General features: G+C 39.7%; 3 protein-coding genes across 8 annotated transcripts in view; 2 read left to right on the forward strand and 1 right to left on the reverse strand.

The window, feature by feature from the left end:
* The first annotated feature begins 238 nt into the window (after window positions 1-238).
* On the forward strand, window positions 239-9,661 carry ak3 (adenylate kinase 3). 2 transcript variants are annotated; one of them, XM_040158180.1, is made up of 5 exons: window positions 239-781; window positions 2,737-2,856; window positions 3,151-3,323; window positions 6,614-6,732; window positions 7,610-9,661. In XM_040158180.1, the coding sequence occupies exons 1-5, from the start codon at window positions 631-633 to the stop codon at window positions 7,719-7,721; spliced, it is 675 nt and encodes a 224-aa protein (XP_040014114.1). In that variant the 5' UTR covers window positions 239-630; the 3' UTR covers window positions 7,722-9,661. The 2 variants fall into 2 exon arrangements, with proteins under 2 accessions (XP_040014114.1, XP_040014115.1); XM_040158181.1 differs by lacking the exon at window positions 239-781 and adding an exon at window positions 788-876.
* Window positions 9,662-14,788: 5,127 nt separating this feature from the next.
* Window positions 14,789-24,827, reverse strand: cdc37l1 (cell division cycle 37-like 1). 2 transcript variants are annotated; one of them, XM_040156734.1, is made up of 8 exons: window positions 24,754-24,827; window positions 23,393-23,598; window positions 21,902-22,201; window positions 21,650-21,743; window positions 18,442-18,557; window positions 17,334-17,456; window positions 16,853-17,026; window positions 14,789-14,974 (listed from the first exon to the last, which is right to left on the reverse strand). In XM_040156734.1, the coding sequence occupies exons 2-8, from the start codon at window positions 23,495-23,497 to the stop codon at window positions 14,858-14,860; spliced, it is 1,029 nt and encodes a 342-aa protein (XP_040012668.1). In that variant the 5' UTR covers window positions 23,498-23,598; window positions 24,754-24,827; the 3' UTR covers window positions 14,789-14,857. The 2 variants fall into 2 exon arrangements, with proteins under 2 accessions (XP_040012668.1, XP_040012667.1); XM_040156733.1 differs by lacking the exon at window positions 24,754-24,827 and having other exon boundaries at window positions 23,393-23,759.
* Window positions 24,185-26,093, forward strand: part of exd3 (exonuclease 3'-5' domain containing 3) — a 41,587-nt gene continuing 39,678 nt past the window's right edge. For 3 of the 4 annotated variants that reach the window (XM_040156730.1, XM_040156731.1, XM_040156732.1), the window contains exons 1-2: window positions 24,186-24,523; window positions 25,851-25,910. In XM_040156730.1, coding sequence (XP_040012664.1) covers window positions 25,883-25,910 — 28 coding nt within the window. In that variant the 5' untranslated portion in view covers window positions 24,186-24,523; window positions 25,851-25,882. Of the gene's footprint in view, window positions 24,524-25,850; window positions 25,911-26,093 lie in introns of all 4 variants that reach the window. The other variant, XM_040156729.1, reaches the window with a different exon arrangement.

Here is a 26,093-nt window from a genome sequence, read left to right on the forward strand (position 1 = left end):
TTTTCAGAACTATTAAAGTCTTAATTAGATCAGAAATGCCGGCAAACATGATTTAATTCTTTTAAAACGGCCAAACTGCCCTGAACTATTTCAGAAGCCGAATACGAGGGCGCAGATTGGCTGCTGTCCGACTCTGCCTGCCTGCCTGCCAATCTGTGGGTCTGTCCGCTGAGGGGATCGAGGCCCGGCATGGATTAATCACCGCAACCTTGCCAGCAGGCTTTTTTTATTCCGCCTGTACACCGATTGCATAACCGTGTTATACAATACATACATCTCTACTAAACGGTTAACGGTGAACAGGCGAGGGAGTTTCGCAGGGGACTGCATCCTCATCCGCCCCCGGCACTGTACTGGTCGCAGTTCTCATCTTCTTCTTCCTCCTCCTCCCCCTCTCCCTTCTGTATTCTGCAGGGGCAGAGAGAAGTAAAAGTCTAGGTCCAGTGAGAGTCTAGACTCGCCGGAGAAGACGCGCCCACTCTTGGTTACGTTGCGCATTTCTTGCGAAAGAAAGTAAACCTGCACCGATCTAGTCCTGGCCGAGCATCCAGAGGCAGGGAGGGGGGGGTTTCATGGGAAGGATACGTCTCTTCTATTCCTAGAACGTCAGTTTTGATAAACAATCGTTTAATGATGGTTCTTCAAAGGATTTTTCGTGCTGTCGTTATGGGACCTCCGGGGTCGGGGAAAGGAACAGTGTCTGCGCGCATAACCACAACTTTTGGATTGAAACACCTTTCAAGTGGGGACATTTTGAGAGCCAACATCAACGCGAAAACCGGTAAGGCAGAGGTGTCCTATCACAGATAAATACTAAGGCAGTACAGGTGTGATCTCGAATGAAATCTACGTAGGTCATGAGTCAGGAGGCTGCTGGTATGTTATGATATTTAACAAAAAAAGACAGACACTGTAGAAATGTTATACATCTTTTTCTTTCTGGAGCATATGCACTGTTAGAAATAATTACAAAACATATTATTATGCTCAAAACACAAGAAAGTCATCATTAAAAAAGGAGACTACTAAACTACAAGTTATATTGTGAAAAATAACAACTCTCACTTAGTGCTTTCTGGACTACTGTGATAAGAGCACCACCCCCACAGTTAAATTTCTTATCTTTATATAAGAGGAATAGGACAGAGTAGAAAAGAAGCTGTTCTCTTTAGTCAAGGTCAAAATGATTAGCAGGGTTGTAAGGCCTGCTTTTTTTATGCTTATTTTGGAAACACCTACAACATCATCTGGTCTTTGGAACGAAACCCACTATTTCTCAATATCACCTTGGATGATGGTAAAGAGAGATGTGAAGATAAGGAGGGCTGCGCACCTTTGTTCCTTGAGAGGACGGGTTGTAGAGGAGGACTTTTTACAGTTGTGTGATAAGCCTGGCCGATCTCAGAGCAGTAACGCAGGGCTGCAAAGACTGCGGCTGTTCAGTCAAGCTTTAACCATTATTTATACACACGTGTGTTTTTCCCTCTTCATGCCCTGTCGTACTTTCCTACTTGTGCACGGGCAGACATTTTCGAGCTGCTCAGTTGAACTAAATCCTTGTATTGTTGAACTAAATCCTTGTATTGTCCACCGGAGCAGTTGCCAGTCAAAGCAGTTCTTCTTACTGACTTTTCCTGCTTGAATTTTCCCAAACAGTCCTTGGATCTCAACAAGTGACCTCTCACTTCCCAAAACTGCCTTACTAACCTTCTCATTAGTCATACTGAACATTAAAAACACCCTTTTTGGAAATGAGCACTGCAGATAAACTCCACCACAATGTATTGCGCTGACTAATACATTTACCAGTAGACAAATCCTCCTAAGTTGTTGCGTTGTCACAACTTGCCTGGCTAAGCTGGTAGCAATGTCTTTGCTTTCTAACCAGCTTGTTCAGGGTTCAGCACACTGGTGTGCAGTCTTTATATTTATCACGTACTACACTTATGTGTCTGTATACGTAAGAGCAACACAGAGAGTCCCCCTCTGTATAAAATTCTAGACATTTCCTGTATGTAGCCCATGATTTCCCAATCAAGTTTTATTGTCAAGTTTTACCCTTTGCTCTGTTTCATAGTGACATAAGAGTAGTATATTAGCACAGTCAGGTCATTTCTGCAAGGCTTGTCAGGAAATTCCTTTCTTCAACTGGACTCCGACCAATTAAAGTGGAAGGGATAGGGGAAAAAAGCTCATGCCTAAACCTCCTAAAAGCAGATTATCCCTATAAATTTTCCATTAAGCAACTCTGCAGTAAAAACAAACGTCCCACATTGTGTCACAGTACACACATATTCCTCTTTTTGCTTGTGCTGCTTGATTATAGCTACCGTCTAATACTAGTACTGAGGTGGATATTCAGACCCACAATGCCAAAACCCCACAAAGACATGAAATAAAAATATTGTAGATGATCCATGCATCATTTTATACACAGTTCTGTGGTGGTGAGCGATGCTTGGCTGCACAGAATATGTTTATAATAATGGAAACATTATAAAAACTAGTAGTGCTGAAGCAGCATAACTAAGGCAAAAGCTTTTTTTTTTTTTCTGGAAAAAATTAATGTCATTTGACGGCAGGCAGATACAGCCAGTCTTTCATACTGTGATTAAAGTAGTCTTTCTAGTAGCCAGTCAAGATACAAAAATGCTGTGGGGAAAATAATACCCCATTTTTTGCAGTTGGTCTGATCAGCATTTACTCTCTCTGTCTCTGTTTCTTTGTGCGTGTCAGATCTCGGTCTGTTGATGAAGTCCTGTATTGATCAGGGTCAGCTGGTACCTGATGACGTCATGTCCCGTCTCATCCTGAGTGACCTGAGAGCAATGGGCCAGAGCAGCTGGCTGCTCGATGGTAAGTTTGTATCACCGGTCAATTGCATTATAATTTGCAACATTCTTCTGTTACTCGTAATTAATGGGTGTGGGCTCTACTCTTACACTGTAATCTTCATATAAATTTAAGTTTAGATTTCAGCAGAAATCTGATTTATAGGGATGTTCTTAGTTGTCTGCTCTTTGGAAAGGTCTCCAAGACCTCATTTGTGCTTATGCGTTTTAATTCAAATTATTCATTATTTATCACATCCATCTTTGTTATTTGTCCCTTTATGCCTTGCTTTCCCGTGTCTGTCTCTCTCGCTACCAGGTTTCCCTCGTACAGTACCCCAGGCAGAGGCTCTGGATGACGCCTACAGTGTGGATACAGTCATTAACCTCAATGTACCTTTCCAGACCATCAAACAGAGGCTCACCTCTCGCTGGACTCACCTTCCCAGTGGCAGAGTCTACAACATAGATTTCAACCCGCCTAAAGTCCCTGTAAATACATCCTCTCTTACCTCTGCTGTTTGAGATATTATCATTAAAGACACTGTACATAGAATATCTTTTCAAACATAAACGTCCTTGAGCTTTAAGTTGGCTTAAAACTTTACTCTGGAAACCTGCTGCTCACAATTGGCTTTACTTTTTGCCTAAGAGGTAAATCATACTGTTTGCTTGAGCTGATTGAATTGTTTCAGGTTTTTCTGGACCCACCTTAGAAACAAGACTAGGTCAAAGCCTAGTATTCGGCTGCAGCGCCCTTTATCTTTTGGGCTATCTTCTACTCACTGTGCTCACACATACAGTATTTTAATACTGGGAATTCCCAATAAAGTTGTTCTCATTTACATGTTTTTCTGTGTCTGTGATCAGACAATGGAAAAAGTATACAAAAAGTGACTGAAACGCGGCCCATTAACACTACATATTAACCGGCAGTCATTTCCAAGCTATTTCCGAGCTGCTGCTCTGCACTGCTGAAATCCTGATTTTATAACCACAACAAAATCAGCACACACATAAGTTAAAGACAACTGCTGTGCTGTGATTTATATTTACTTGTAAAATGATCCCTCAGGGAGAGAGTTAGAAGCTCATTCATGTTTGTGTCAGCTGCTGTGCAGTCAGTTGAATGAGGTCTTCCTGCGGAGGGAAACCCCAACCTCGCGCTCCTGGGGCAATACTGGCTACTCTCTTCTACAGAAAGTAGTTAAGATTTGTCCAAAATGTAGCTAGATTTGTCGCTAGGTGCTTTTGTGAAGAAAACTTGCAAAAAGGGTGTGAGAATCGGTTAATGTAGTGCGAAGGCGCAAAGTTGGCAACACTGAATGTACACACCCGCCAATAGAAACTGTCATGCCAATTTATTTTGAAAAAGCAACGACCAATGGTGTAACTGTTGCTATCCAGCCAAAAATTTGATGATAAAGTCGATATGGTTGTAGTAAAAATTATGCAGGCGCAAAGGGAAGAGGAGAGACAGAAGATTAAAAAAAAAAAAAACGAAAGAGAATGACAGACAGATTGAGAGACATACAACTGAGAAATAGAGACAACAAATGACACTGAGACACAAAATGCTATAGAGAAAAACATTAGCATGCAGCAAAAATAGAGTGAACAAAAATGAGATGGGAACAGCGACAGACTGAGAAAAGATTAAACAACAGGCCGCTTGTCTAACAGAGACATGTACGAGAAAAAATAATCTCAGAATCATCTTCATTTTTGCATTATTCAGTTGCATGAATTTTTAAAAAATGAATGCAATTGCTATTATATCTCAGGTGTCTGACTATTTTCCTTAATTTACTGAAGCTCTGTGAGGATGTGCATCAAGCTTTTTTGTGCACGTTGCATCTGTTTCCATGACTACAGACAGAGCTCTCTTATAACTGCAAGTTTATACTTTTTGTAAAAAACTGTGTCTGACATCGACATTATTCTCAGGCTTTTAGCCCTTTTACATATTTTTTTCAACAGTTCAACACTTACTTTTACATTTATTAGAAAATAGCTAATTAAGAGGAAATTATAGAGGAACAGGAAATTGTTCAACACATCCCTTGATTGGCTCAATCAGTCGATGTATCAGTGTTGTATATGTCTGATATAGCAAGGATAATGAGTGTACTGATTGTAACTAATCATAAAAATATATTATATTGGTAGTTTAATTTCAGTTGTGCAGTTACAGTGACAAGTTTGACAAAGTATGGTCTTCCAAATGGTTTTAAGCATATGTTTCCATGTAAATGATGGATGATTCACAGCTAAGGTGCCTGTGGTCACGTACGCATGTTCTTTCTGTGGCAGTGAAATGCAGCACATTGCTGCTAGATTTCCTGCACAGTCTGAAGGAGCAACAAAACATTTATAGTTAATAATTGGCTTCAGTCTATTCTTAACCATCCTATTTGAGAGAGGGCAGTGAAACCAACATGCATTTCTATTTGAGTGGTTATGAGATAGTGCCATTGGGACATGAGGACTGCTATCTTTGCTGATCCTGTAACTTTTCCTCGAGCGCCATTATGAGATTGACATTTTAGGTTTTTAGTAAAACTGTCACTTTTGTCCAATACTTTGGTTTATGACCACACTCCTGCAAAAGTAATGAAATTATGCTCAACTTCAGCTGTAATTTATGTTGAAGTGCTAGTCAGCAAATGTGCTGCATGCTAACATGCTAAACTAAGATGGTGACGATTGTGAAAGTTACCTGCTAGACATCAGCATGTCAGCGTTGGCTCTGGAAGCATGTTAGTATGCTCGCGTTAGCTCTCAGCTTCAACGCTTATCCCCCGTACAGCCTCACAGAGCCGCTAGCATGGCTTTGGACTCTCAGTCCTGTTTTCACTGTGGTCATCTTCCAGTAATGTCCTCAGAGACATCAGGTAGCTGAGAAACGTTTTGTAGGCCTTGCAACCAAAAACACAGTGTGCTTTGTGTAGGACTGGAAAGTAAAACACTCTTGAGCCTGTACCATCAAACCCCAATGGTGTCAAATGATGTAGAAGTTAGAAAATCCACTTTGCTACATGCTAAGTTAGATTTATGCTTTTCATGGAAGACGATGGGGCATGTCATATTAGGAAAAGCACTGGTGTAAATAATAAAATGAATGACTGGTGAACTGTATTTAGCCGCTTGAGTTTCAGGGTCCTGGTATTGTGCATGGTGACTCACTGTCATGACTTACTGGGACAGAGCCACCGGAAATGTTATTAGTAAAGCCTGTGCTTTTCATACTAGGACAAGTCAAAATGTGAGCTGTGCCATCTCCCCCGCTACTGTTTCTGTTTGAGATCATCATTAGACCAGCTGCTCTGCTGACTCATGTTTAAACCTTACAAGTATACAATGGAAACGCAGCGATGACATCTCACACAGGGTGAAAATGCAGGACCATCTGTTACCATATATTAAGTGAACGCAAACATCTTTCAACATTATTTATCTCTATGGCTGTCAGCCTGGTCTCTCCTCTCAGTCAGCTGGCACCACTTTGTGTTTCTTGAGCAGTGTTTACGTTCCAGACTCTTTGCTGCATGTCTGGGTTTGAGCCAGACAAATCCCGCTCATTGTTGTGGATTAATATTTAGCAACTCTGTCCCAGCAGGTTTCCTCTCCTTCATCTCTGGTAAACATTTACAGTATGATATTTCTGTTTGTTATTCAGCAGTGACAAAAACATTGAACAAAACCATACAAAGGCGTGTTGTACAGGTGTAGTTTTTGAGCAAATAAGTCGGTAACAACATTTGCTCATGTGTCTTCTCCAGGGTCTCGATGATGTGACAGGAGAGCCTCTGGTCCAGAGGGATGATGACACACCAGAGACCGTTACATGGAGACTGAAGGCCTATGAAACCCAGACAGAGCCCGTTTTAGAGTACTACAGGTAGGATGGTACAGATAAATTAAAATATACTTCCACCTACTTACATATCTGTGTGTCTTATTACATCACTAGGACTCAGCTCATTACAATAATTAATTCTGAATCCCTGCACAGAGAAATTAAAGAGGCAACATGGGGAGGTGTTTGACTGAGTTACAGAACAATGTCTCACTGAAGTCTAGTCCACATAAATGCCTTAATATAGGGAAAAGGCTACAACCAAAATACTCTTGAACCTTGACCTGCACATTCCTTGCAGTTGCTTACATGACTGAAACGTTCCAAGCGGACAAGCTAATAAGGGCAAACAGTGCTTTTGTCCTAACGACAAAAATTAAATGAATTCAAATACTCTAAAAATGTATTTTTTATCTTTGAGGTTAAACCAGAAACAACAAAACCCAGGCAAAAAGCACAAAACAAAAGCCCAAATACTAGACTTGCTAGGCTGTGGACCCAGTTTAAAACTACATGCATCATCCTATTTCTGGACTACGGCACGAGAACACACTACTCTGTGTTTCCTCAAACCACAGGGATGTGCTTAACTAGTGTCCCACTTATTTCTATTGTAACACAATATTTGAGAGGCTGTTACTCATTTGAAGAAAGCACAGAAAACTACAGACTAGAAGAAAGGGATAGAGACTTCACTGTAAAGGATGAAAAATTATTTCACTTTGATTTCTGTTCAGCATGTTTTATTTGCTGTACAGTATATATTTAAGTTAATACTCATAGATCTATGTGCATTAATAGCTGGTTAATAGATATTGCTCATATTTTCTAATTGTTGTGTTGTAATATTGGAATAACAGTTCAAAATAGTGACTGTAAAAAAAAACGAAAACATTTCTATGTTTCTTTGCCTCTCCAGGAGTAAAGGTGTGCTAGAGACCTTCACTGGGACAGAAACCAACAAGATCTGGCCGCATGTCGAGGCTTTCCTCCACAGAAAACTCTCCTCCGTCAATCAGAAAGTTGCATAGAAAGCCTAAGGAGAGAGGCGCAAGAAGTCTTGAAGTTTACCAGCGGAAACCACTCTGTCACATTGTCCAATGTGCCACAATGTCCAGGTGCCACTTTCTGTGAAACAAAAGGAAAGCCATCTGTGCTATAATGGTTCAAAATGAGGAGCAAGCATACAGTTTATGTCAGGTACCAATAGTAAGACTGCAGATGTTGTTGGGAAAAACTGATTGCACTACTGCTGCACTGTTTCCACAATGTTCCTGAAATTAGTTTGGCAAACTCTCAGGACATGTGCGTAAAATCCTTCAAACATTAGTTGTTAGAGTTCACACAGATTGTATCCCATCTATAATGTGCCTTTATAAAGCCAGGAGACACCACTGAATCAAATATCACGATCCTTCACGGTGGAACATCAAGGTTACTTAGACTAGAGACGTCGCAATACAACCATAGGAACAGTTGTTACGGCATGTTCTCTCTGGTGAATACAACCAACCTTAAGTGAGTGAAGTTATGAATAAATTTTTAACTTTTAAGGTTTGCTAATTGCAATCACAAGTCATTTTGAGTTCTATTGTGAGTAAAAGAAAGGTGTTTATAACTGCCTTTTTGGGACTGTTCCTTATGCAGTGGGTAATTGCCTTAAAGGGAAATGGGCCATGTTCTTCTGTAAATTCACTTTTGCCCTCAAGTGCCTTTTGCTGCTTTTTTTAATGTACCAGGTAGCTCAGTGAATGTAATTTGTAAATAGATTTTATGAAAATGGACCACTGATTGAATAATGAATGAACTGACCACACTTATTAGGCTATATTGAATATTTTAAATTTCTAATTAAACCATTGTTGTACAAGTTTCTTTCAACCACCTCACGTCTTAATAGTGTTACCTCTTAAATATGCCACAGTTTCCATTTTAACCAGGCTTTCTGACCTTCTGTAATCATGTATTGATATTTACCATTCAATGTGACTTGGTGAGTGAAACCTTAATTGAAAAATATAAGTTAAAACATTCAAAGCGCAGTATGCACAGGGCTGTCATCTTGTTAGATGGTATCCCCAGCATTCAAGGTTGAGCTGCAGTTCTGTGTTTTTGCACTTTGGTCTAAAGAATGTTTCATCATGTTAAAAGTAACAGAAATGCTAACTGCCTTGCATTGTAGTGCAGATTTATGCAATGAATGTTTCCTGAATTCTACTGTTTATTTCTAAACACTTGAATACAATGTTTAAAAGCACATCTCCTCTTCATAGACAACTTTCAACTATGTCATGAGTATTTATTATGAATCACAATAAACTTCTGATACTAGTTACTATATTTAGTATACCATTGTTCACCAGAATAACATAACTGGATAGTTTCCTGGTCATTGTTTTAATTTAACAATTTTGACAGTAACACAGTTTCCCCAAAAACAATTAAAAGAGTATTCCACTGATTTAAGATTGCACTCCCATAACATTGTCATAAGGATCAAAATTGATGCCGCAGAACCAGATATATTTTATTATTCCACACATTCTTCTTCCTTATCAAAAGCTGGAGCCTACATTACCCATGATGCCACTTGACAATCGGTGGCGTTACCCTTTTATATACCCTTTTTACTGATAGAGCCATTTCATGATCTTCAATTTTAAATGTCAAAGAGGTCCATTGTATAACTATTGCAGGGGTACAAAGAACTGTAGCAGTTGACGACAAAACACAAACATTTAGCACTGGTTCTATATTGGAGTTTCTCACAGCGGCATGAGAAGCCAAATCTTACTGTCGCCTACTGTCAATGAGAAAGTGTTACACCTAAAATTTTCCTACAGTTTATAGCTTAGTGACAGAAACTCTTACACCAAGTCTTACACTCTCAAATTTTGTGATAAGGATAAAAAAGACAAAACAAAAAAAACAACAAGATCTACAGTGCATTCAAAAAGTATTTAGACCCCCTAACTTTTTTTCCTACATTTTTTTGTGTTGCAGCCTTATGCTAAAATCGTGTAAATTAATTTTTTCCCTAATCACTCTACACTCAATTCCCATTTCTCTTGATCTTCTTTGAGATGTTTCTACACCTTGATTGGAGTCCACCTGTGGTAAATTCAATTGATTGGACATGATTTGGAAAGGCACACACTTGTTTATATAAAAAGGTGTCACAGCTGACAATGCATATCAGGGCAAAAACCCAGCCATGAGGTCGAAGGAAATGCCTGCAGAGCTCAGACACAGGATTGTGTTGAGGCACAGATCTGGGCAAGGCTGTATTGAAGGTTCCCAAGAGCAAAGTAACCTCCATAATTCTTCAATGGAAGAAGTGTAGAGCAACCAGGACTCTTTCTAGAGCTGGCCACCTGGTAATTGGGGGGAGAAGGACCTTGGTAAAAGAGATGACCAAGAACCTGATGGTGACTCCGGCTGAGCTCCAGAGATCCTGTGTGGAGATTGGAGAAACTTCCAGAAGGACAACCATCACTGCAACACTCTACCGATCTGGGCTTTAGGGCAGAGTGGCCAGATGAAACCCTCTCCTCAGTGAGAGACACATGAAAGCCCACTTAAAGTTTGCAAAAAAGCACTAAAGGACTCTCAGACTGAGAAACAAGACTCTCTGATCTGATGAAACCAAGATTGCACTTATTGGGCTGAAATCTAAACATCATGTCTAGAGGAAACCAGGCACCGCTCATCACCTGCCCAGTACCATCCTAACAGTGAAGCATAGTGGTGGCAGCATCATGCTGTGGGGATGTTTTTCAGGGGCAGGGACAGGCAAAACTTAACGGAGCAAAGTACAATGATATCCTCAATGAAAACCTAGTCCAGAAAGCTCAGGACCTCAGACTGGTCTGAAGGTTCACCTTCCAACAGGACAATGACCCTATGCACACAGCCAAGACAATGCAGTGCCTTAGGGACAAATTTGTGAATGTCCTAGAGTGGCCCAGCCAGAGCCCTGACTTGAACCCAATCGAACATCTCTGGAGAGACCTGAAAACAGCTGTCCACCGACAGTCCCTATCCAACCTGACAGAGCTTTAGAGAATCTGCAGAGAACAATGGCAGACAATCTGACTACTTTCTGAATGCACTGCAGAGTAGACAGTTAAGACACCAGAGACACTGGCCACAGGTTTAGTACAGCAGTTTAAGCCCAACAGTTACAGTATTTTGCATAGTTGAGAAGTCACTGTGGACCAAAAAACAAAAACAAATAAACTAGTACACAAAAAAAAAAACCAAATAAAATTTAAGTCCACTACAGCAAATTATTTAAGCATCACTCTTGACAATACCTCAGTTTATGTTTACAGTATTTATGATGCTTTTCATAAGAGAACTGATAGTTTCACTGTAGAATTAGCAACACCTCACATTAACAATGTGATGAATTGTACTTAAATCATTGTATGGTATTTCTAACTCCACAGTCTGTGGTAAAAATCTTGCTGATCGTGTTCGCTCAGCAAATTTTCACACTGACTTTTGTTGTCTTGTTAAATAAAATATGATTATCAAGGGAACAATTATTTGGAAGCCTAATGAATCTGGGATAACTCCCTTGAACAAATAAAGGTCAGAAGACAATAGAATACAAAAGTAAAACGAAACAAAATATCACACAAATCAATCCACAAGCTCATCTAAGGCTTGCACGTAAAATAAAAATGTTCAGAATTTCTTATTCAATTCTGGATGACTGGGAGCACAACAAAGTGACCAAACTAAAAATTGTTGTGAAAAGAGAAGTATAAAGTGCAGGACACATTCAGATGCAGAGAGCTCCGTTCTGCATACAAATATACAGTAAAAGTCTCTTTGTGGAGATTGCAGCCCTTTTTTCCTCCCCTTCATACTGGTGCTATTTCTCACCTACTCAGGTGTAGATCCCGAAATTGACAACTTTAAACACACACCACTGACAACAGTCTGCACAGAGCACTTGTTTAAGGAAACTGGTGGTTGTGACTCTGTTTAGGATTCTGGGTAAAAGACAGCAAGCTGGTAAAGAAAACATAAGCAAGTTTTACTCTAGCATGTCACTGAACCAGAGAAAAATAAATAACTAAAAAGCCCATACAGACCTCTGAAGCCTTTCATGAACTAAAATATGAAAAAATTTGGCATGATTTGTACTTTATTACCTGTACTCAAGGTTGAACTATTTCACCTGAACTATATTATGCTTTGATTATGTAAACACCTGAAATCAACGGGAGCATAACTCAGCTGATGAATAATAATCAACTGTGTGACAAATGTAGTGCCCTCTTTACACCTTACATTGCCATGCCTCTGACACCCAGATAATACCTGGATTTGGATAATTCATTGTCACTTAAAACTGAAATATCCTCATAAAATTGGGCTGATCTTGCCCTTCTCACTGTGTATTTATGTGTATCAAAATCTGAGTGCTCTGTCATGCAATAAATGCAGTTTTTATATTGTCTCAAACATAACTTTGCAGACACTTACCAAAAAGCAAGCGCTGCTGTCTTTAGTTTATTTGTCTCTGTGTTATTTCCAGCAGCTTGAATAAATGAGCCAATAATTATTTTTCTGCAAGCCTACATTGTTTTTGTAACAGAATACGACAATAAGACCCAAGTACACACCAGCTATCATTTCTGAAAATACAGTGTATATTGTTTTCTTCTGTTGTTGTATGTTAAGTGGAAACTCAAATGATTTTCTAGTGATTTTATATTTCAATTCATTGTAGGCATTATATTTACACAGAGAGAATGATAAAATCTGAATGCCGAAGATGCATGTTAATGGAAGATGTAAAGGAGGATCAAGTTGGATTACTTAGTACTTTAACTACTTCTTAAGCCTCTACAGACAACACTAGGTATTCTTTTTAGAGAACTTTCAACATTAAAACCACTCCCGCCTTTCAGGATATGCATGAACTGCATCATCCCCAAACTATGACGTGCTCTGACCTTCACACACCTGCCAATTAGCAAAGTGTTAGAAGCAAACGATGTAAGGCCACATTGATATGAACTAACTCCCATTCCATTGTTGTAAAAGCAGTGTTGTAGAATAACCCATCCATTATATTTAAGATTAGAACTCTTGCTTCACTTTGAGCAACAAGGCTGGCCGCTCTTCATGGCATTTCTGGCACAACAAGGAATTGGAGCCGACTGGCCACCAACACATACTGCATTATTAATCCTCTCCTGTTAAGTAGCCTGTGAGACATGTGAGACTGTGTGCAACTCCTTACATGCAGATCAGTTGTTGGCCTGAAAGATGCAAGAGCCAAAGCCTGAAGGGTTCATCTGACCCACTCAAGATAACACAAATCCCGGTAACCACAACTGGAGCACCTTTGCTTTTTGTATATGCTACAGATTCAGACATTCGCCATTAAACACATTCAAACTGTTCTTTGCAGATCAGCATAAAGCCAGCAATTTGAAACTAAAAACAAAGGCTTATATAGCACAAATTTAAAAGGTGGGAGGCCTGGTTTTTACCAAATGTTCTGGTAATGTTAGATTAGAAACATTAGAAACATAAAAGTTTACTTCATAACCTAGTTTGAAATGTTGTACATACACAATTTTCAGTATTGCAACTGATAGCAAAGCCATTCATATGCCAGTAATGCTTCTTTCAAACTTGACATGATTAATTTTAAGCACCTGTAACATTAGGTCCACTAACCTAAGTTCTGCTTCAGCCATTGGATTTAACTCACTTTTGCTGAGAGACTTTAATGGTTTAGGATTCTTTGTGTTGTCTGGACTTAATTTAGTGAGGATGTTTCTCTGTTCCAGGAGAATTAAAACTAACCAGCTTGAAAGATAATGTGAAATCAGTAAAACCAGTGTTATGGCACAACACATGCACTTAGCTGGCAGAAAACACTGCAGGAACCAACTTGCCAGAGCCCGACCACAGTGACATATTAACAGCAACACTGGGGATTGTCTGTCATCAGTAAAGAATTATTTCCTACAGGTTCTCCACTGAAAAATGCAGCATCAAAAACTGATCACGTCTCCATTTATTCCTGCTCTGCAGTGCCGGCTATGCAGAGCCTGGCCTGCTGTTGAAAGAGGGCTTAAAAAAAAAAATCAGGTTGTTCCTAAATGGGGAGACGATGGAGATGGATGAAAAGCAGCAGTCGATCCTACATTCCCTAGGAGGTCTCCATCATACGTATATCCTCTGTTTCTGTGGAGTCGTCCTTTGTCCACCTCCCTGTGCTTGTCCACAGTCCTGCCTCTAAACAACGCTTCATAGGGTACTCTGCCACCTGGTGGAGGGAGACAAAGACAGAAGGTTCAAATGACAATCAAAAACCAATTACAGGCGAGGATTGCCATGCAAACATCAAAATTAAAAATAAGTAAAAAGAAATAGAGCTAGAGAGACACTGAGGGATTAACCTTCTGCTGCCCAGTTAAAGGATTATAATGGTTATGTAACTGCACTCTGACTCTCCAACATTTCAAAGCTGAGCTGACACTAAAATGCTGATCTTGGATTCACAAATTTTCTATGCTTATTTTACCATGAACTAAAACAAATCTGGGGGGGGGGCGGCGCACAAAGTTGTTCTTAATAAAGAACAGTAACCTTCTCCTCCAATCCATCCTCAGAGGCTGGCTGCGAGTTCAAGCTGAATTGAAGAAAGATGCTACGAGAGGAGAACAGCAACACTCCAAAAGCAGAACCAGGACCGGCTTCAGTTTCAACGGGCTTGATCGCATTCCTCTGTGGGAAAAGGGGAGGAGGCTTTTTCTTTTCTCTGAGTAGATATGTGGCATCCAGTCAAACTGTGGGGCCAATAGAGGGGAGGAGGCCTCATTCTCTCTCGCTTACAAAAGGCTTTCAAACTACAAAGATCAAGTTTACTAGAAAAACCTGTGGAATATGCCATTTGGCAACTTTCATACTCGACTCCATCTGAATATTGAAATACTTGCATAAAATAAAAATCTCCCTCATGTCTGTAATTAGTTTAAGCTGTCATTTACAGAAAAGACTTTAATTTGTATGTGACATCGGTCATATGTGACTCCTCCTCCTTTAAAAAAAAAAAAAAAAAAAAAAAATCAGGTTGTTCCTAAATGGGGAGACGATGGAGATGGATGAAAAGCAGCAGTCGATCCTACATTCCCTAGGAGGTCTCCATCATACGTATATCCTCTGTTTCTGTGGAGTCGTCCTTTGTCCACCTCCCTGTGCTTGTCCACAGTCCTGCCTCTAAACAACGCTTCATAGGGTACTCTGCCACCTGGTGGAGGGAGACAAAGACAGAAGGTTCAAATGACAATCAAAAACCAATTACAGGCGAGGATTGCCATGCAAACATCAAAATTAAAAATAAGTAAAAAGAAATAGAGCTAGAGAGACACTGAGGGATTAACCTTCTGCTGCCCAGTTAAAGGATTATAATGGTTATGTAACTGCACTCTGACTCTCCAACATTTCAAAGCTGAGCTGACACTAAAATGCCTTACTTGGATTCACAAATTTTCTATGCTTATTTTACCATGAACTAAAACAAATCTGGGGGGGGGCGGCGCACAAAGTTGTTCTTAATAAAGAACAGTAACCTTCTCCTCCAATCCATCCTCAGAGGCTGGCTGCGAGTTCAAGCTGAATTGAAGAAAGATGCTACGAGAGGAGAACAGCAACACTCCAAAAGCAGAACCAGGACCGGCTTCAGTTTCAACGGGCTTGATCGCATTCCTCTGTGGGAAAAGGGGAGGAGGCTTTTTCTTTTCTCTGAGTAGATATGTGGCATCCAGTCAAACTGTGGGGCCAATAGAGGGGAGGAGGCCTCATTCTCTCTCGCTTACAAAAGGCTTTCAAACTACAAAGATCAAGTTTACTAGAAAAACCTGTGGAATATGCCATTTGGCAACTTTCATACTCGACTCCATCTGAATGTTGAAATACTTGCATAAAATAAAAATCTCCCTCATGTCTGTAATTAGTTTAAGCTGTCATTTACAGAAAAGACTTTTAATTTGTATGTGACATCGGTCATATGTGACTCCTCCTCCTTTAAAAAAAAAAAAAAAAAAAGGTTAAATGGTAGAGCTCCACTCATGTAACTAGGAAACATAATGATGCCAAATAATGATCTCAGAGTGGCAATTATCTGTGATACCTAAGCTGCTGACATGATAATTAGGGCGAGGGTCAAAGAAAGGCTGATGGCAGAGGTGATGATATTATCTGTTGTTTGGATTTGAAAAAGTGTATCCAGGAAGAATACAGTACATGCAAACAAAACCAAAATCTGGTATATACGTAGAGGAATTGTGGCCTGTTTCATTATCTGTTGGAACAGTTGCTACATTTATCCAAAGAATAAAGCCCAGTGACACAGCATACAAGAATATTCAGATTTACTACCCCCATATAGCGCAGGCTCCGAAAAACCTAAACTTATTTAGCTTATACATTTCAGGAGACATTTTGACTTGATGTACTTTTCTAGGGATGTAAGTCCAAGTTTGAGACAGGTACTTTTTTGGTATGAAAAAAAAAAAAAAGAAAGAAAAAAAGACAATATCCACTTTTGAGCTGTAAAATAGTTTCAAGATTGCACTAGAGTGGAATATGCGATACTTGACAAATTATATTTATTGTCTTTCCCCTGTGCCCTACTGTTAGGTTATCAAGTTTTAACTTGAGACTATCTTTCAGGTTTCCTTGATGACTGCACTCCAACCACCAGGCCTCCTGCAGGGAGAGGCCTGTCAAGAGAGGTTCAATACAGCTGTTTGGCAGAAGGCTGGGGTTTCAAATGAAGGAAGAAAACAAAAAGCGTGTCTGCAAATACAAGTCTGGTTTTACTGAAAACATCAGCAACACATGGAACTCCAAGTCCTGGTTTGTAGGTAAAGTCAACTTTTGGAGTTGCTGTAGCCACAATTGATCATTTGTGCAGTGTTTTACTCCTAGACACGTCTTAAAACTGAACCTGGTCCAGCAAATGCTTGCTTCAAAATCCAGCATCCAACTGAAGATGACCCATACCAGTTCCTTACATCAGAGTACTAATATAAAATAGCTCCGTGGTGCCATCCCACAGCTGTGTGGAGTAACTGCAGTAGCTTTTTAATTTCAGCAGCGATGTGAAAGAGAGAGGAACACTTACTGTAGATGAAGAGTCCAGGGATTCTTTGGGGTCAAGTCTGCAGTTTGTGCCAGTGTTCTGTTGTTCAGTGTGTTTGGTTGTATCACCTCTACACTTGACTGCGTATTCTTTAAGTCTATGTTTGAAGGCCTCAAGCTCCGTATGGAAGACTTCTAAGTAGACATCTTGTCCTTCCTGTAGAGAATTATAGACAACAATATTAAGAAAACATAGCGCAAGATGGCTTGAAGCAAACAATATCCAGCTGAAAGGAGATGAATGAATGAATTTCAATTAGGCATGCTGCCTTCCAGTTTCCATAAAAACAGCTAAAGTCATTTGTCGAGCCACATTTGTGGCCTTGACATATACTTAACGATGCAGCTGGAAAAGCTGTGTTTTACGTGTAAATTCGGTCCCTACATCCAACAGTATGAAAGCCTAAGGTAGGTACACAAGTAGACACAGTACATAAAGTACTGATAAGATGTGTGCAGCTTACTTTGGCTTTGTGGAAGAACTGTCTGAAGCAGCCTCTGGGATCCTGCTTAGAGTTCAAGGCCATCTCCAGGATGAACTGCATGACTACAGCTTGGTGCGCCACCTGCTCCATCAGTGCTTCTTTCTGCAGTCCACATAACAAAAAACTGATTTCGGAGTGCCTGTGTGTCTCTCGACAGGTCACCTATTCAAACTCTTGAGCTGTTTATAAACCTTAAAAGCACTTTTTTTTTTCCAACACTCAATTTTTAAGTCATGTTTCAAATCACTTGTGCAAAATTAGACTTCCAACACCTTCTGTGTGACAATGCAAGAGTATTAAATTTGTTTCAAAATGAACCTGTTAATATTAGAACCCAAATATGGGATTAACAAAGCAGACGAGGCCATTCCTTAAATTCGAAATGTAACATCTTCAGCTGGCACCAAGAGAAAGAGGAACCACTAAACACATTTGACATCTGAATGCTTATGATGTACTGTATTTCAATAACCAGAGAGTACACAAAATTGAGCACTTGAAGGGTAATACTTGTGTGTGTGCACGCACACTGCCGGACTCTGCTGGAGCTCTTTTCTTAAGTAGTACACCATGAAAAACAGCAAAAGGATAAAGCTGACGTTTTTAAATCTTTTTATTATCAATAAATCTCCTGACGAGACTCTAACCAACAATTCATTTATCCTGCCAGCAAGCACATTCTGTGTAGCTACAGTGTGATTCAGCCTTCTGTGCCACAGAGTTAATTGTTGACCAAAAACTCGTAAAAAACACATAAAAGCAGATTGGTGCATAGGCCTTTTTCACTGAAGACACTTCTTATAAGAAAAACATTTTTTTAAAAATCTTGGTTTTGATTGCATAAGGTCTTTTGCAATCAACATTAGTAGTGTAGTTTATGACAAAACTATTCCAGTATTACATTTTCAAAGTCAGTGCACATGCTCAGGCACGTGGCTCTATTTACACTGCTTTTTTTAGTTTGACGAGCTGAGAGGAACAAACTCTCAGCTCGTCACTGGCTACATTCATCATAATGAAAAACATGGCATCCACAAATTATAATAAAAAGACAAATAACATGAGCCTTATTCTATCAGTACGTTACCCCTTCTTGCTGTAGTCTCATGCACCACAGAATTAAGTAATTGGCCGTTTCCTCACAGATGAGCTGAGGCATGTCTGCAAGGAACCGCTGACTGTCATCCCATCTCCTCAACATACCTGACAAATGGAAATAAAGCATATTAGTCTGTTTTATAAAGGACCATGTTTTGCATCTTAAACTACTGTGAGGAAAAAAACAACTCTTGTAAGCACATGTAATAACTGTGTTGAAATGCTTTCTTTTCTCCTGTGTATCTTTAGTGATTGAGTAGTTGTAACCCATTGAAGGCTGAGTGAAATATTATCTCAGAAATAGAAAGCCTGCACATTTCGCTACCGGTTTGTGAGAATGTTGTTAACAATATAGACAGTATACCAGAAATATGTACAGCACTACAACATAGCTGCCTGTAATACTAAAATTAGGGCAAACACAAAACAACAAAATTAGAGTTTTGTTTCGTTAGGCACTTAAGTTTTTCCAATTCTAGACAAAAGGTAAAAAGGCTAACACTTCTATGTAAGCTTACATATGAAGAATATCGGCTGATATTGCAATAAAAATGTTTTACTCTCTAAAATCAGTAATCAGCCCCAAAAATCCAGTATTGGTATTTGTATCACCTATTATCTATTAAGAGCCTCATAGGGGAACATTGCCTCTCGGTCGGTTTGGATTATCATCCAAATCCTCATTGTCACCATGTTCATTACATGTGTAAACCATTTTCTTTATTTGTTCAAAGTCAACTTACAGTCTCTGCAGTGTGTTTTATCTACTCCTGTTTGTATGGAACTGTGACTGAATTCTGAGGTTTCTAACAAACGCCGAATATTCCAGTGTTCTGAAGATGTTCTCATGAGGATCAAAGATAATTTCTAAAGGAGTTTTTACTCCAATACATTTATGTGATCGCTAAATTTATGAGTTGTTTTTTACAGATTAAGATTTTACATTTAAAAACTATAAAATGGTAATCTTATAAAAATGCAGTGTACTGCTAAAGATTAAACGAGTTGTTCACAAACTTTTTGGCTTGTGACTCTTTACAATACATACATGGCCCCCGTCACAGTTCAGATGTCTTTGAATTTTTAGCAGTTTGAGAGATTTCCCCTCAAAAATGCTGACATAGTTTTATTTAAATAACAGCGCAAGGCTGAAAGATGCAGGAAAAATAAGGGATAAATGTAACAAAAGTATCTTCTCTTCAACTAATATTTCAGATTCAGCAGCAGAGACCACTTACTTTTGTGCTCCATTGCTTTCCACATATGCGCAAAAAAATGCCTTTAACAGTCTAGCAATCAAATCATATTTAGCAGCAAATCTTGCAAATCAGATGAGCTGCAGCTGGGCTCATTATTAACTGTATATTAACATTATTACTCTTGTTCTTTTTGAAAAACTGAAAACGTGAAAAACTGTGGTGACAAGAAAATGTATGCAACTCTGACAGTGATTTAAAATAGGCTTAGAAAATATGCTCCCCATGTCTTGTTAATGGTCAACTTAGCAGCAGCTGAAAATCTTGTTTTTGCTGAACTCCAGGAATTTGAGATAGAGACAAACCACTTAAAGAATCCTGAATAGAGAAGTCTGTAACGCCAAAGGTGGCAGTTGTATGAAACATATCCTGCCCCACTCCCCAATAAGCCAAGCATCTGCTTTATAACAGCCGTAAAGGGAAACATATCAAGCCAATTGTGTTGTTGCGCTGACACAAGCGAAACCCTGTGCATGTGTAGCAGGATAACCTGTGGAAACTATAATGGCACCAAGTAGAGCACATACCTCCGTCAAGGGAAAAATGCCCTATCTCGCTATGTTAAGGACAGTGATTAATTAAAAAAATCCCTGATCTGCCCCTTCAACCGGATCCGCAACAAAATGTAATGGGTTCTTCCCTGGGCCAGGCCCCATCCCTCCACCAAGTGCAGATCGGTTCATTAGCTTTTGCGTAATCCTAAATGGTAAATGAACTGTCTTTACGAGGCTTTTCTAGTCTATAGACCAGTCAAACCACTTTACAATGTATGTCTCATTCACCCATTCACACACTGATGGTGCAGCATCAGGAGCAGTTAGGGGGTCAGTGTCTTGCTCAAGGACACTTCGAGGGATTGAACCAGGAGCTTTGGGATTACTAGACGAGCGGCCTACCTCCTAGGCGAACAAACAAGCCAACAAACTGAACCAGGTGAAAACATAACCTCCTTGGTGTAGAAAAAAGTGTGTTAAACCTTATTTTGGGGCAAAGTCACCAAACTTTTTAAGCATTTTTTTTTTTTTTTTTTTTAAATCAGATTTTGCTGGATATTTGAGTTTTTATTTCCCCAGTGACCATTGAAAGTGCAGTTATGGATGTCTGAATGAGACATACATTGTGTATAAATATAATATAATATAATATATATACATGATATATCATATATATGATATATCATATATATGATATATAACACATCATATATATATGAAATATCATATATATAAGACCGATATATCTCTGATAGGCCAATATCAACCGATACATTGGTCAGACTCTACAGCCTATATAATACAGCTCTGCAGATCATTTTAAGACTGATTTCCTACCTTCCAATACGGACACATCATGCCTCTATGGAATTAAAATTAGCTTTTAGACTTTAGACAGGCTCCTCATCCCAATTAATCTGAATTACTCACGTTCAGCCTCTGTACAGGTTAGGCAGCTAGCTGATGTGGTACATGTTAAGTAAAGACTTTGACACAGACTTTTCTGCACAACTCAAACACAGTGTAAACTGCACTGCAGCCTAGTGTTCACTTAAATAACTGAAAAAGCACTTCTATTAAATTTCTTATACAAAATACTGATAATTTGGATAAAACACCTAATGATATTCAAACCATTCAATAATTGACAAGAACAAGGAGTTTGCTGAAAAACAGTAGGTGACTTGCCTTCTTTTACAACAGTGTTGACATGAAACTCCCAACTAAAACTCATCAAATCATTCAAGTCTGCACCTGAAAACTAAATATGATCTTTTCCATTGAAGCTGGAGGAGAAATCCTGCCTAAACTTGTAACAATCTTCACACCACACATTGTGCTGTTAAAAGACAATACTTTATTTAACTGAAAACAAACTATTTATAGTCTTTTTACCATTAATCTCAGGGCAAGACAGTTCTTATAAGAGACTTAGTGTGTCGCTTACCAAAATGCCTGAGCTCTTTCTCATACTTTTGGAGAAGCGTATTGCACTTGTCCTGATCCATTTCAACAGGTTGATTTTGGACATTAATGATGCTCTGTAAGAGTGAGATGACATTAAATGGGTTTTTACGATGTCACTACATGCTCAGCAGACAGTAGGTACACACAGTCAAATAAGTGAAAATGTTAAAAGACAACAGCAAAATGTAACTGTTCTCTTAAAATCTTCTAACGATGACAGGAGTTCTGTTACCTTATCAAAAACATCCCAACTTCCGACAGCTCCAAGCACAGGACTGCGGTTGGGTTCCTGAACTCCCAGCATGCTTTCCTTGCGGCGCCACTCCTCCTCAGTGTGTGTGAGTTCTGTGGGGCAGGCCAGTGTCCGAGCACGTTCCTGCTCCATGGACTCTGAGCTGTGGACCCCTAGAGAACACAGTTGGTCCTGCGCCTCAGCCAGTCTCCAGCTGGAGACGATAGAGGCCTTCACACAGCGCTGCTGGCTCTGGCACAATGATGCCATGGCACAATCACAAAGTTGCGATGATGGTATCTGAGCGAGGTAAATGGAAAGAAAATGAGATTGGGACACGAAAGAAAGGGAACATACTGTCAGTGACTCCAGTCAGATTAGCAGTCCATGCTTTTTACGAGTAGAACAGAGAAAAGTGTGCGGGATAAAAGAAAAGTTAAAGATTTGAATATGAGAGCACAAATCTGCAACTGCATACACAAATTAATCCAGTGGTTGTGCAGGATTCTTGTTTAATTTGTTTAAACACAATCCATCTACCTGCAGTTATGACAAAATAGGCAAAAGCCCCCGAGGTCGCAACAACATCCTCCTCCTCCAGAGGAGAGAGGGATTATACTTACTAGATACTCTTTTCATCAGGGATCTTAACCTTAAATGTTAATCTTAACCCCTTTCCCCCCAAGTTTTTTTATATAGTCCAAATACATCTTTTTCCACAGAATGACTGGCTACCCTAGGAATGAACAGCTGACAGCTACAAACTGCCGCTGAATCACAAACTAAATGTAGGCCCATTTGGTTTTAAGCTTTCATGATCACAGCCATGCTGTATTTGGAAGAGGGTGGGGCAAGAGGGCTAAAAATAAATAAACACTCGTTTCCATCTTGTCCATAGCTTCATGGCTACCCAAACAGCCAAATGTCTTTTCTAGTCCACAACAGCCATCACACACAGCTGTCAGTTTCTGAGAATACGTGGGACCTGTGGGAATGGGAGTGAGCTGCTGCTTGATGTCCTGTCGTGACCTCAGATCTCACCAACCATCCTACACATGGCCAAGCTCTTTCCGACGCTGATTTTAGCAGCGTCCTGACAAGACTGTGCATACCAAGTGATCTGTCTACCTTAAAGCCATATGATAGACTGGAATATCTTTATATACAGTTATTGTTTGCAGCGGGTGAGCAATCATTCTAGCATGCAGCTTGAACACTGATGTATTGCAACTGCACACACCAAGCTAACTGATTAAATAATTACACTACTGTGAAAGTTAGAAACCGGGCAACAGAATAAAAGATGCAACACTGTTGAAAAACAGCCCACACGTTGCTAACTATCAGGCTATGTAACTTGGCACGAACTCACTTCAATGATCCCCAAAACTGCTTAGCTAGTTAGCATGTGTTTAATACCGTTAACTCACCTCTGTGATGTCAAGTAACCGTCTTCCGCCAACAACTCGACCACTAGTATGAGCTAATTACCTGCTGGTGAGGATAAACACCGCCGTAGCCCCTGGCTGCTGAAGCTGGTTCACTGCTGGACTCTTCACCGGGGTAAACCGAAGCTCCGTTGCCCCGCCACTCCATCACTGCTAAGCAACTAGCCGCTAGCTCTGCTGTGGGACCCGCTAGCTGAAGCTAGCTGTGTTGCAGAATTGGACACAGAGTTGTTCTCTGTGATCAGCTGTCTGCCAGTTGTGCATGAAAGGGAAAAACAACGAACCGGGGAATAAGATGCACCGCAAAGGGGGGGGTTGGGGATTGAGGGTTGAGGGGCTGGGCGGGGCAGCTCCTGTAAATAACAACGTTAACTCCAACAACAACAACAACATCCACACTGGCTTCTTTGCCCGGTTGCGTATTTTTAAGAAGTGACACACAGAGCACGTGGTAAACAACTTTGACCACGTGACACAGACTCAAGTTTTTATTTTTTATTTTTCATTTCTATTAAATGAGTTCTGAGTTCTATTAAATTCTACCAGCTTCTTGTGTATGTAAAGTACATGGTCACAGTCAAACTCTGTAAGAAAAGTTATGTGTGAGGACAACATCAGATGCAAAAATATGGAAAAATTCACGGTAGTAATAAAAATGTTGGAAAATTCATTTAGATGTGTCATAATTAAATAAATCGAGACACTAAAAAAATACAGATATTTTATTAATTGTTCTTTTAGAATTTGAGTCATGTATCTATATGAGTGCGCCAGTAGGGGGCGGTAGTGCATTTTGAACTTGCATGACAGCCTCCTATGAAAACCAAGTAGTAGATCAAGAACATTAGGAAACATAGGTTTGTTTGCCCTATTTTTATAATTACAGGCAGCTTTATCTGCAAGTGTGTATCCTGCTCCCGATATCTATATGTATATATATTTATTTATGTTTGCCGCTACAGATACGCTAGAGACGTGGTTCAGGAGTTATGGGTTATGGTCTGTTATATTATGGCGAACAACGTACAGTGAGGGGAAGCGCTGCCTGAGAGGTAAACGGAGGGCAAATTTGGCTCTAGTTAAAAAGGTCCACTCAACTTCTCAAACTAACCTGGAGTAACTAGTAAGCTACTAGTTTTCCAGACAGTAGCTTACTGGAAGAGAGTAGCACACGGTGAGTCCTTTCGCATCGATTATATAACGTTACAGTAGTGTAATTAAATATTTTTATCTCGTGGACACACTCAAAAGGTGCATTGGAAAGCAACGTGACAGTCTAGCATTGAGGTCTGTGAGCTAGCATAAAATACTCGTTTTAAGCTAGCTCACGATGCAGATAACTAATGTTAACTAGAACACTGGCAAAACTACAAGCACCGTTGTGCGTATTTAGTTGGCTCTTACAGCAGGAAGACTGGAGCAGTTAAGACATTAACACACGCACAGGTGTCAGGAGAGTGCGCTTCATCCGACTGGGCCAGACAGGCTAAAGTTTGCTAACAGAGTAAGAAATCAAGCACTGAGAAAGTAGGATGTGTCTTTTTCGCCACTAGGTGGAGATAGAAGATAATAAAAAAGACTTGATTGCAGGTGCCGTATCTCTTTACTCTTCCTCCTCCATCCCCTGGAAAAATGCAGTTGCGCGGACAGTGCAGACTGCCAAAGCCCGCCTTTAGAGCCTGCAGACATTCAGACAGGGAGAAACAACCAGACTTCAGGCCTTAAAAAAACATCCTCAGCCTGAAATCTATTCTCATAGCCAGCTGGCATCTTGCCCTTTCTCAGGCTGCTGTTCCCACAGGTTTCTCTCTCTCTCTCTCTCTCTCTCTCTCTCTCTCTCTCTCTCTCTCTCTCTCTCTGTGTGTGTGTGTGTATGAAGGAATGATGTTATCAACAAAACTGGTTCATAATCATTAGGTGCTGAAGAGTTTTCCTTGATGATGTTTTAATCAGCTTTATACATGACATTTTTCTCAGTGTGTTTCAATTTGATTTTCATTTCAGCTTTTGTTTTTGGTATTTTGGTACCATGACATTATTCAAAAGACAACAAAGTTGCTGCCCAGTGCTTTTAGAGCTGCAATGATTAGTTGATTGACAGAAAAATAATCTGTAGCCATTTGAATAATTGATTAATCATTTCAGTAATTTTTCACGCAAAAATTGTGAGAAAACTCCAAATATTCTTTCATTTCAGCCTCTCAAATGAGAATATTCTCTGCTTTTTTTAATCACATCATTGTAAACTGAATGTCTTTGGGTTATGGACCAAGGTCAAACAGAACAAGACTTTTTAAGATGACACCTTGGGCTCTGAGAAGTTGCAACAGGCATTTTTTTCACAATTTCTTGACTTTGATAATGAAAGTAATCTTTAGTTGCAGTTCTATATATTTTGCAGATAAAGGTATCTCTACTTTTAGGTAGCAACAGTATCATATTTGAGTTATTATGGTGGAGACCTATTTACAGCACTGTGTTCTTTGTTCCCTCACTTACAGAGTGACAGCAGCACACCATCCTGTGGACAGAAATGAACTGTACTACTCCAGAGGCAAGGGGTTTGTATTACAGTTTTTCTACACACACTCTCCTTTAGTATAGACACATTATACATGAGGGTTAATTCTAATGAGGTGATGGGTGTACAGACTACAAAGGTACAAGGCGTAGTTGAATAAAAAAATCTGGAGTTAAATATACTTTACCTCTGATGTTATTAATGTCAGGTAACATAGCTTTTA

This window comes from Xiphias gladius, chromosome 20, assembly GCF_016859285.1.
Source record: "Xiphias gladius isolate SHS-SW01 ecotype Sanya breed wild chromosome 20, ASM1685928v1, whole genome shotgun sequence".
NCBI classification, from domain to species: domain Eukaryota; kingdom Metazoa; phylum Chordata; class Actinopteri; order Istiophoriformes; family Xiphiidae; genus Xiphias; species Xiphias gladius.

Coding starts and splice junctions, on each gene's coding strand:
- ak3 (XM_040158180.1), top strand. CDS start 631: ATGATGGTTCTTCAAAGGATTTTTCGTGCTGTCGTTATGGGACCTCCG. Junction 2,857..3,150: donor GAGCAGCTGGCTGCTCGATG/GTAAGTTTGTAT, acceptor TCTCGCTACCAG/GTTTCCCTCGTACAGTACCC. Junction 3,324..6,613: donor TCAACCCGCCTAAAGTCCCT/GTAAATACATCC, acceptor TGTCTTCTCCAG/GGTCTCGATGATGTGACAGG.
- cdc37l1 (XM_040156734.1), bottom strand. CDS start 23,497: ATGGAGTGGCGGGGCAACGGAGCTTCGGTTTACCCCGGTGAAGAGTCC. Junction 18,558..21,649: donor GAAAGAGCTCAGGCATTTTG/GTAAGCGACACA, acceptor TCCATTTGTCAG/GTATGTTGAGGAGATGGGAT. Junction 14,975..16,852: donor CCCTGGACTCTTCATCTACA/GTAAGTGTTCCT, acceptor TCCCTCCACCAG/GTGGCAGAGTACCCTATGAA.